This window comes from Scatophagus argus, chromosome 19 (assembly GCF_020382885.2).
Source record: "Scatophagus argus isolate fScaArg1 chromosome 19, fScaArg1.pri, whole genome shotgun sequence".
Taxonomy (NCBI): Eukaryota; Metazoa; Chordata; class Actinopteri; family Scatophagidae; genus Scatophagus; species Scatophagus argus.
Window position 1 is genome coordinate 5,767,286 of NC_058511.1, and position 12,125 is coordinate 5,779,410.

At 40.0% G+C, this 12,125-nt stretch overlaps 1 protein-coding gene across 2 annotated transcripts in view; it reads right to left on the minus strand.

The window, feature by feature from the left end:
- The window catches only part of rngtt (RNA guanylyltransferase and 5'-phosphatase), a 74,858-nt gene extending 63,804 nt beyond the window's left edge, over positions 1–11,054 (minus strand). Inside the window, exons 1-8 of one of the 2 annotated variants that reach the window (XM_046372415.1) lie at positions 10,607–11,054; positions 9,291–9,400; positions 9,097–9,200; positions 8,918–9,006; positions 6,217–6,292; positions 4,958–5,210; positions 2,403–2,512; positions 1,985–2,086 (exon numbers count right to left, since the gene is read on the minus strand). In XM_046372415.1, coding sequence (XP_046228371.1) covers positions 1,985–2,086; positions 2,403–2,512; positions 4,958–5,210; positions 6,217–6,292; positions 8,918–9,006; positions 9,097–9,200; positions 9,291–9,400; positions 10,607–10,670 — 908 coding nt within the window. In that variant the 5' untranslated portion in view covers positions 10,671–11,054. The remainder of the gene's footprint in view (positions 1–1,984; positions 2,087–2,402; positions 2,513–4,957; positions 5,211–6,216; positions 6,293–8,917; positions 9,007–9,096; positions 9,201–9,290; positions 9,401–10,606) is intronic. The other variant, XM_046372414.1, reaches the window with a different exon arrangement.
- Between the last annotated feature and the right edge of the window lie 1,071 nt (positions 11,055–12,125).

A 12,125-nucleotide genomic window follows, 5' to 3' on the forward strand; every position in this document is an offset into this window, starting at 1 on the left:
ATGTCCATTCCCATACCCTCCATTAGAAATACTGCATAGCCTGTGTGCATATTTTCCAAGAAAATAATGTATTGAAGAAAGGACACTTCCGTTGGCTTAAAGCACAAAGAAGTGAGACATGAACAACAACAACAGGAAAGCAGCAACATATCTGCAAAACACAGAGAATCATCAAAGTTTATCATCCACCAAACCAAATCTTTTGTCATGTAAATATACTGAAGTCGAAGTTCTGACAGTTTTACACACAGTAGGTTTCTGTTGCAGAGTGTCAACAAACTTCAAGAACTTGCAGATATTCTATAGCCAAGATTTGCTATGCTGTTTAGTTACTGTTGTTTATATGATGTGGAAAAGTTCAGATCTCCAAGTTTTCTCTTGGTGCCCCATGGTGTCCCAGTTGTATGGATATCAGCTCGAGTGGTTAAAAAAAATGTCTGGCAGGAAGGGTGTCATATATTAGGACAGCATTCACATTAAGAATGACAATGATCAATAAAGAGTTTTATGTTTTCAAGAGCCTCTCATATCCACAGAATTTCAATTAGGAAAAATAAATTAGTCTCTTGAACATATTCAGGTGCGACTAACTTTATTCCGGTGGGTGGGCCGAGTTATGTCAGAAAAGAACTCGTACAACCCTGATTCCAAATAAAATTTGGGACGCTGTGTTAAACGGAAATAAAAATAGTATGAAATGATTTGTAAACAAACTGTTTTTACAAATTTTGGAAATATCAGCTGCCTTCCCATTGGCACAAAGCTCCGGTCCCATACTGCTGCAGACAGGACATCAAGTGAGGCTACAGAGTGTCTGACTTGGCCAGTCTTTTGTTTGCCCTGTCCAAACTTGTTTGAAACGTACTGCTGGCATCAAATCCAGAATAAGCATTACATTTACAAAACCAAAAATCAATCAAGTCAATAGGGTAGAACATTACATGTATTGCAAACAAAATAACTAATAAGAACACAAAATAAACAATCAGAAAATGTTACTTTAGTTTTCCTGTGTTATGTTTTCTGATTTGAAACTGGCAACTTGGTTGAATTACGGAATTTTTTTATTTTCTCAGGTATTTTTGATGAATTTGCGACGAGCAGAGCAGGTGTTCTTGACTGCACACAGACATCTTAATCTCAACATAGCATATACGTATCCTGCAGTGATGACTCATACCAAGCACACTATGCATCTCTCTCTCTGTCTCTCTGTTTCTCATGACTGAACAAAGACTCTTCAGGTGAAGGACAAGAGCTCAAGGCCCAGCACCACTCTCTGTATAAATTTAGGAGCAAAAGTTTCTGACAAAAACTTCCAAACATTTGTAGATGACGGCAGACAATTGCGCACATCAGCAGCTTCTTGATCAGGGGCCAAATCTGTACTCTGCTAGTCTCGCTCTTAGAGGAAATTAAAGCACCAATATGTAAAATTCTGAAATTGACTGCAGTCATTAAATATTCACCAGCACATTTGCACTAGCGAGAGACACAGTGCTTCATAGCAGGCTGCTGGAATACTAAATTCCCTCTTTGTTTTTGCTCCTCAACACCAGCTTTTGGCAAATGAGCCATAAAATAAGAGCAAACAACAAATTCAACAAAACGTGACAAGAAAGAAAATGTGCTACACAGTCACCCTGTTCAATCGTCGTTTTACAGGTCCACACCACACATCTCCACTGCTATACAACAACCACTCAGGTTGATTAGCTATACAAAGGCCCTGTAATTCAAACCTAATGAGAAACTGAAGTAACGTTAGCATTCCTCTCAGTCCTCACTAACAAGCCAGAAAGGTAAATTAACACCTTAGATACGCAGAACTTGGGAAGACACAAAGTGAACGTATATGTGCTGACTCTAAAAAGGAGCCAAATGAATGGGAAGAGAAGCCAATCAGTCCAGTCGGACACACAAAGAGCAATGCCTGTATTGACACCAGTGGACGAGAAATCATTTATTGTAAAGAAAGACCCACCGCGTGCCATCGGCTTTCCAGCTGACTTTGTATGGATTCTGTTCCAGGAAGCGGAGGTTTTTCCTGTCCATGGACACGGGCTGTGCACCAGGAAAACCAGACCTGCAACAACAATGAGCACACATTCTATATTTGTGTTTCTAACTGACGTTCACTCATTCAATCACCCAACTCTCAACACTTTGACTTCAACTGAAGTCTAAACATAACAATGATCGATGAGCAGTGTCTTTTATAGCAAGATTTTGGTCTTAGGTGCATTAAAATTCTAAGAATGGCACAATTCTCCACTTATTCTCACAAATAAGAGCCACGCATGTGAGTCACTCCCAAAACAATGCAGTACACCCACATGTGTGTGCACAGACACACACAGTTTCCCAGAGGGCTATGGAGGAGGCTAATGGGAGGTTCTTACTTGTCCCACTCGGCCATCTCCTGACACTTTCTTTGGATCTCTCCAAGTTTGGGTTGCGTGGTGACCTGTGTGACGCCTTTCACGGTCATGCCTTCGAGGAATACTGCACCCTGGGAGGAAAGACAAAGGAAAACAGAAGGTTGAACTTGGATTGAATTTAAAGAGACAACCTCCCACACACACACACACACACAAGAAAAACATTTTGAATACCGGTGATACTTTCCAAACAGCTGTTTCTTTGCTTTATGAATCACGGCATGCAGAGACAGGTAGCACAGGTAGTGATATTATAAAATGCAGCTTTTCCATTTGCCTGCTCCACTCTTAAAAAACATTCACACTTTAATCATTTCCTGAATGCACCTCATAAACCCCGTTCCTCCACTTCAACTCCCCAGAGACGTGACTCTGCTGAGGCCTCTCCCCTCACCTGCTCACTGCCTTCGCCCCTACACTCCTGTTTATGCAGGCATAAGCTGACAATGATGACATTTGTAGCACTCGTTTCTTTAAAAAGAATGACTCTTGCGCATTCACCTCATTTCCTAATCTGGCTCATTTCTCTTATAACCTGACCTTTTCCCCGATCAATCTGTCCAGATGAGTCTTACTAACCGGTATAATATGATAATATATGCCAATTAGAACAGAAACACATGTGGTATGCTAATATATTTCACCCCACCCAAGTACCATTACTGCATATGCTTTGTGTATGAATGACTGCACTGAGAGGAGGAAAGGCCTGTGGTGGTTCACATGAAGCTCATTGTTTTCCAGAAGGAGCTAAGGTGGATAAAACAGCTGCTTCACCTCATTGATCTATCTTAAAATCTGGCCACAGCTGACACCAGATTAAACCTTTTTTGACCTGCCGGGTGAGAACTAGTCCATTTGAACTGGGCTAACACCTGCAGTAAGTACAACACCACCTGAAATTCAAGGCACATACTGAGGGCTAGGCGATACGGGTGAAATTATTGTAATGGTTTCAGTAAAAAAAAATTTCTGATATTAACCTATTTTGTGCTGGCAGATGTATCCAGAATCAAATAAACTGATCCAACCGATATTCAGAGCTTAACAATGACACAGAAATGATTTCCATAAGGCCAAACTCATGACATGTAACAGTGTTTCAGGCTTTTTTCCCATTGCCTCTTTCAAGTGATGGAATAGACATGCTTTAAAGAGTTATGGTATGTTTACATTTTTTTATCTTCTATTTTACACACAGAACTACAGAGATTGTGCAGGTGACCTGCAACTCAACACTGTCCCTGAACGCATCCTGTTCAGCTGCAGTGTAACTCAAAAACTTCAGTGACTAATACTGTTATCTAAATTTCTCACTCTGAATAATTAGTCTGGATTAGAGCTGTAATGATTGTGACTGTACGATGTAACTGGCAAGCATTTTGATAATAAATTTATCAGTCATTCACTAGTTCGAGCTTCTCAAATGTGTCAATTTTATGATGAATTTGTTCTAACATATTGCAGCAGAGTGCACACGAGTCCACTAGAGACTCCTATTCTACCTCAAACATTGCTAATCTTACAGTATGGGTAAACTTTCCCAACACAGACCTTCACTCCTCAGAAGCAAATCGCAGACTGCATGATCCGATTAAAACAAACAATTATATTTTAATTAAAGATAGAGCTCTACAGGCATTGTTTGTCACCCTTTTTCTACTTTTGCACAGACTTCCTGACAAAACCAGTCAAACTCTGGGCAGCACTGCAGCGGCAAGCAGGCCGCTCAACCAAGACACAGCCTTCCTTAATGAAAGCCAATCACTGCAGCTGCTATGGCTTCTCTCTAGACCTGTCAACTGTCGAATGCAACAATTAGATTTGCCTTTGTGCAGTGACAAATAGATATTCACCGTTTGTATTTAGATACAATTGTAATCTGTGCAAAACAAATTTAGGTTTTGATTTACTTTCTACTGCTTGAACACTGCTGCTTTTGTCTTTCTGTGGTCTCCACACTGACTGCTCCAAACGCTTGTGATACCCTTTCTGTTTTTTAACTTCTCAAAATTAGTCTGCATGAGAGCATCAGCAGGAAAAAAAAATAATTATATGCAACTGGAGATGATTCAACACTTTTGAATTCATCAAACTGCACTGATGAGAGATTTACTTAAAGACCGCGACTTTTATCTAATCAAAATTATAGCTTTGGCAGCAGCTGAGATGGAAAGTATTTTCCTGACTTAAAAGCCAAATTTAGTGGATTAGTATGTATAATTGAACATGAGAGTCTCATCACTTAGAAGGGAAGCTTACATGTAAATTCTAAAAATCACCCTGCATCTGTGGACATTTCAGTCGGACAAACTTGGACTGATCTGCATATGTCCAATTTTACTATGAACTGGTAGTCCTTTTGTGTGAGTGTGAGAGTGTGTGTGTCTGTTTGTTCTTTGTTGCTACTGATGTTCAAAATCCTTTCAAAAATAAAATACTTAAACTAATAATGATAACAAAATCCTCGTGCATGAGCACCATATCTTGCAGAGAGGGACCCACGGAAGTCTTACCAGTTTTAGCTTCTCCTTCTTTCGTTTTCCAGGCGCTGACCCAGAGGAGCTGGGGCCCGACTCCTGGCCAACAGCGTTACCATCATCGTCCACTTCACCATCGTCATCATCATCGAAACACCACTCAGGGAGCGCAGGGGCGGGGGGCGTGTGCTCCTCATCACTATAGCGACGGAAAAGCTCAGTGAGGTAGTCTCCCTTGTAGATCCCCGGGGGTCGGCTATTGCTGAAAGCGGCCACAGCTGCATCGATGCTGATAAGAGACGGACAACATAGACGGGGCAGCTTTTAAAAAGGTTTTTTATAATATAAGTTTTACTGTGCTTATAATAATATGATCAAAAATATTTTGATCATATTATTTTTTATGCAAAAATGTCAAATATTTAAGTGCTTCAGTGACTTGATTCTGAGAATTTGATAATTTTCCATGACTTATATTACAGTCAGTTAAATTAGGGCCACAGTTAAGAATAATTTTTATTTTATATAAATCAGACAATTATTTTCTCAAGCAATTAAGTGCTTAGTCTATAAAACAGTGAAAACGAGGAATTTCCTGAAACACAAAGTGAAGTCAAATGTCCCATTTTTTCGAAACAACAGCCCAACACCCCAGACATAAACCAGAGAAAAGCAAATCCTCACACTGGAGAAGATGAAAAGAAAGACATGCTTGAAAGATGACTTTAAATTAATTAATTGACTATCAAAAGAGCCGCTGGTTATCTTGTTGATTGATTAACTGACTAACCGCTTGTCAGGTTTAAACTGAATCTAAGATCTAAGAAACAGTGACGAGCACTTTTCACTATTTTCTGACTTTTTGAGGACCAAAGTATAAAGCATGAAAATAATCAGCAAATGATTCAACAGAAGGGACCAAAAAAAAATCTACCACTGCTGATAATTTAATTGTAAACTTATTTTGCAACACAGGAAACTGTACAAGGGCTGTAAACACACAGAATATTCATTACACAGGAAGTAGTGGGTGGCGGAAAGGTTTTATCCAGCTTTTGTGTCTGCAGCTTCCAGGGATTCTGCTTTCTCAGACTGCTGCTCCACCTTTAGCTAAAGACACCAATCGCCACCCCCATTAGGCAAAAGTGGGATTATCAGATAAAACAGAAAAGACTGTTGGCAGTGGTGGATTTGAAACCGGAGTGATGATGCAGGCCACTTGGCTTGTGTGGTTAGTGTTGTGAAACTGCACTCAGTATGAGAAACTGAGGGGGAGTGGGGATTGGAGGGCTTACCTCCAGTCCATCTTCTCCACCAGGTATGCACATATCAAAAAGCCTGTCCGGTTGAAGCCATGCGTGCAGTGAACACCTTCAGGGAAAAAAAAAAAAAAACAAAAAAAGAGAGGCAGCACAACACTTTAAATTTACATTTATATGAAATGTCAGCCATTTAGCCAACACTTTTGGAAGTGTACTAGTAAAATCTATTTTACCCCCCAGTCTATGCTCATCACCTTCACACAATCAATTTAATGTTGCATAATGCAAGTCTTTATTTCAATAGCCCTGTGGTTTGGCAGAGTCTTATTCAACGTGTTCCCCTCTCACATCAATAATCAATACATCTCTCTGAAATGAACTGCAGCTGAGTCCATTTTGGAGAGGAGAGTCCTGCCTGCATACCCACACTAAAAGTCAGCCTGACACACAGAGAAGAGACCCAGACTGATGAAACATTAAGGAACGCAAGGAGTGGATAAAAAGCACACAGCAAGAACAAAAACCAAAGAAAAATCAGTCTCTTTTATTTTGAAGTGAGCTGGACTTGTGTGTTGAGGAACAAACGGTATCCCTGAGATAAAAAAAACTCCCTGAGGGGACACAAAGCCCGCTGAAGATTTCTGTCATATTTGTTCACTATTTCAAGATAATGTTCAGCTAAAAAAAAAGAAAGAAAGACAAAAGTCTATCGATTTCAAAACAAAGTGAAAGTATTCTCACAAGTATCAAGTATCCTCTGGCAGGTGCACAGCAGGGCTCACGCCACACAAAATAAAACCATCTGACTCTCATATCTCCTCCAGCACTGCAAGTTTGCCTGGCAACACCAAAGCTAATGAAGATGAAATGAACCAACGTCAGACGATGGGGGGGAATCACATTCACCAGCCCAACTGTCTAATTTGGAAATGTGCACTGCAGAGACAACAAAACCCAATCACCAGCTGGCTAAAGACAGGACATTGCTGAGATGACATTCACACATTCTGCTCTGATGTTTGAGCATTTTGATTTAGAAGCCAGGCAGCAGTTAGTAAGCGAGAGCAGATCTGGACAGATTAAAAGATGCTGGAGTGAGGTATAAGAGAACACCCTGCTGTCACCAGTGTGAAAGTGCAACTTCAAACTCCACGTGTCCTTCACGAGAACGCCCGTGCCTTGCTGCCTTTAGGCATGATGTCACAGGAGAATATTATTCCAAACTTATTTTACTCTAGAAAGGAAGTGGCAGAGAAACACTTTGAAACAGAACAAATGACACAAAAAGATGCTCACTGGAATCCCACTCAGCCCTTTAATGAGACAGAAAAATTATTTTGGAACTGAGGTCTGGAGACGGAGCTTCACTAATAAATATTTGACACTAGCACAACAATCTAACCAACAATGGATTTCTGAGGCCAATACTGACATCAATAGCTGAGAGTTTAAAACAATATACAGCCAACCGTAAAGGGCTGTTTTTATTTTTCCAAATACAAAGATGTTTTGACATCATGAATTGCCTCTGATGCTGCCTGAAAAGCTTCACTCATTTTAACCACACAAGTAGTCAACAAACAGGCAAGGCGACATGCATAACTTTAATCCCATCAGCAAACTTGTTGATATTTGTTTTCTTTCTCATTTCTGACTGACTGTCAGATCAGATAATGAAAAATTTCTCTAGCATTCATTCTCTATATGTACAACAATGGTAGCAATCATATCACACTCATACAGGGTTACGTCATTTGTCATAAATTCAAAATAAAAAATAATACACTTATAAATAACTACAAATAAATAAATAATGGTAAAGAGCAATAAGCCGACTGAACTCAAGTGCAACCCTAACTACAAGTTAATAACAAGCTACTAACCAAGTTAAAAATACAACACAGTTGAAACAACAGTGCAAAACCTGCCCACATGCAGACATCTACACAACTCTAAACCAACCTTTTAATCCAAAATTATTTTGTCAGGGTTTAGACTTGGTGTCTACTGACGTCCTTTCACCTACAAATCACCTACACAGCGCTGAGTGGGAGAGAAGTGTTGTTTCTCAAACTCCCACACTTACAAAACCAACTACATAGTGACTTGCACGACACTGCTTTTGTTTTGTTTTATGGATGTTGGACTGCGAGCCATTCACGTTAGGGAATATATCTGCATGTTTCCAATTGTTTTTACCACTCACATGTGAACCAAACTTGACAGAGTTATTTCACATTCACCTGCTGCAAGGAGCTACTCTGTGACAATCAGGAGACGAATGGTTGTACTGAGAAGCTGTCTGATATTTAAGAGCATAACTGTTTGATTATAAAACATGTCTGGCAAGAAAAAAAAAAGAAATAAAACATGTAGCCTCAGAGCTATTTGCGCTGGTCCAAATTTAGAGTAAGTCTGCCCTCTGCTGGACACAAGAGGTAATGCTACTAATAGGTCATTATAGTTCTGCAGTCTATGGCCTGCAAATAAAGCAGTGCAATGACACTTATTGTTGCTTCTGTATTAAAGATTTGGCAACATAACACAGGACATATTGTTTCAGTAATTTTGCTCCTACTACTCAAAACTTCAGAAAATCCAAGCCTTCAATGTGAATAAGATGTCAACAGTTAAACAAACATTTTTGAATATTTTGTGAAAGCACATGTTCTTCTACAAGTGCAACAAGACAAAGATGGAAGTTAGGAGCAAAAAGCACAAGTGGTTTCCTTACCTATCATTTCTGTGGGATTCTTCTCTACGAAATGTTCACAGAGTCTGATGAACATTGAGGTGGTCTCTTGTGAAGGGCATTCTCCATGGCTAAAACAAACAGAATGACATTAATCTTAAACATGATTGAATGAACTACAACTGAAGCAGTTTCACTTATGACAGCAAATTTACTCATACCCTTTACACTGAAGCTTCACGTATTTTATGCCTTCTTTTTCAATGTCGTTGCGGTCATAAAAGCGAGTAGTGTTTGTCAAATCAACAAGCAAGCCCATTTTCACCTAGGTGAGACAAAAAAGGACACATTGAGATGAAGGATTTCCAATTTCAAAATGTTACTCAGAACCTAAGTCGTCGCACAGTTTACTTACTTTTAGACTTTTCAGATAGTTGGACAGCATGCTTGGGTGAAACCTGTTCTCCTCTGCAACTTGGTCATCATATCTGGGACCCAACATTGTTTTCATTGGCAGGAATTTAGCTATGAGGGAAAACACAAGTAATGAGCCAGTGTTCCTTGGTATAAAAGTTTGTACTCTTGTTAGCAGTTGGTTCACCTAAGACTTAACTTTTCTTGTCTTATCCTTTATTACTGAATTATTCCAAGCCCAGTCTCAAATACTGTTGTTTTGTCAACAATCATCATGATTATCCCACTTTATTACACCAAAACAAATGCCATCCAAATTATTGGACAAATCTGATGTTTTCAAGGATACAGGGTGTCAGCATTTTTGATGAATACAAATCAAAGCGGAAGTACATCGTGTGTACTATGGTTTAAGTAACACGTCTGGATTCAGAAGTGCCCCTGCAACCAACTGCGCCTTGAAGCCTTGGGCATCTGTCGAGACTACTGCACCGGCATGAAGCAAACGTGGAGTGGAAATGGGTCCAGCCATGCGCTATCCAATTAAAAATGTTATTATGTGGTTTTCCTGGATAACCACTACAGCACAGCATCACGCTCAGCCACGCTACCGCCCCGGTTTGTTTGGACACGTGATCCTCCTACAGCAGTGCTAGCTCATTCAATTCATCTTTCCTAATGCACTTTTTATAATGTGAAATATGTGGAGGGGAAAGTACAGCCCACGAACTCAGCTTTTGTTCAAAACGAAATCTGAACGGTTAGCGAGCAAAAAGCACGACTGTCTGGGGAAAAGTGCAGCTTTGACAGCACGTTAGCACACATAAGAGGAGGAACGCGACCCCTAATAACGTCATACAAAACTCCATTTAAAAACATGACAAATTAAGTTGGCCTCTCTACAGTTGACAAATACACGTACTGTTTAATAAATGTCTGCCATTTTACAATTTGTTAGTGTCATCCAGGGAGATCGGCATTGCAATTCACACCAACCATCGCTTCTTTGAAATTAAATGATATTTAATTTGGACTACAGTGCTCGCTAACGTCAGTGTGTTGTGATGCCAGCCTTGCAATTTTTCTGTGAATAAAAATAAACAAAAAGAGCCGAGTTATTCTTCTTATACCAGGCCGGTTAGAAAATAAAAAAAGCAGATGACAACATTTCAGAAAAGACCCCCAGTGATGTTCTGAGAGCACATTGTGCGACGAACACAAGTTGAACCAAACTACGCAGCTAACAGCTCGCCATAATAGCAATGGCACTACGTAAATTAATATTCTTAATAAGTTAGGTTATCTTTGGTGTCTCACTTGCAATAGGCTGTCCTCTTCTGGGACAATTCCGCCATCGAGGAGGGGGTCCGATGTGTGACATATTCAGGAAAGGTTTTGGTGCTGTGAACACTGCTAGCTAGCTTGTGGCTTGATGCTACCCCTCCCAGACCACGGTGATCCCGGTTGTCGTTCACCCAAGCACCGCGGACTCAAGGGCCCTTTAGCTCTTAATTCAGTAGAATCATCCAACAAGTTGAAGTCCGGTTAACATTCTAACGGGCCGGCAGACACATACACGAAACGTATCTTTTCAAAACTCACAGCAGACTAGCATCCCAAAAATGACGATATTCTATTTGTATGTTTCTTTAAATCCAGATTTGTTAGCAGTTAGCTAACACAACAACACTAAAGTCACCAAACGTGCTAGTTAGCTAGAGCTAAAATTGCTAAACTAGCTTCTTCTTCGCGTGTTTTGGCGGAGTGCAAGGCGGCTTTTTTAAGTCCATAGCGCCCCCTATTGTATCGGAGTACGTAAAACAGGATCCAGTTTACATAAATCCATAAACAAAACTACATTCCATTAAACAATCTTGTATTACCTAAGAAATGTGCACTGTATAGACAAAAGTATCGAGACACACCTCTTTCTGGACCTGGTTTTCAGGGGTTGGGCTCGGCCCTTTACTTCCAGTGAAGGGAAATTTTAATGTGTCAGCATACCAAGGTGCAGAAGAACTAGACATACATGCTGAACCCTGACCTCAACCCCATTCAAAACCTTTGAGATGAATGCAGGTTATGAGCCAGAGCATCATCAGAACTTTGGCCCAGCATCAGTGCCTAACCTCGCAAATGGTCTACTGTGTGAATGAGCAAAAATCCCCACAGAGACAGTGCAAAATTTTGAGAAAAGCCTTCCCAGAAGAGTGGAAACTGTTACAGCTGGGAAGGGGTAACAAACTCCATGTTAATGTCTATGTATTTTGAATGTGATGTCATTGAAGTCTTAGTTGGTGCAATGGTCAGGTGTCCCAGTACTTTTGTCTATATAGCGTATTTCATCTCATTGTGTCACCTACACCTTACCCCTGTTTGTTCAGTGTATCTCTCTATATGAGGTCTGCCTGCTTATCTACTCCACATTCATATCCAGATATGATTCTCACTGGATTACTTTTTTACATTTTGTCTCTACTTTTTTAACACGTATCTCCCATTTACATTTTTCATCCAACCAGATGCTTAAAATCCTTCTTTTTCAATTTCAAGGCGGATGCCGAAGATGTGACCAAATGTGAAACGTGGTTACAATGTAGTCTTCTGTTCCTGAGCTTGTGGATAGTTCAGCTTGTGGATATAAAATGCCACCACTTCACCTTTTTATTATAACTGACATTCGTGTTATTTTTTTGCCATAATTAGTACATTTTTGAGTCGTGGTTAAAAAATGTATTTGAGCCAGATTTGACCAGAATCAGCAACAAAACATGTTGCTGATATGTAGCAACAGAATTGGTGCTTTAGGATCTATCTACATTTTCTACAATGAATA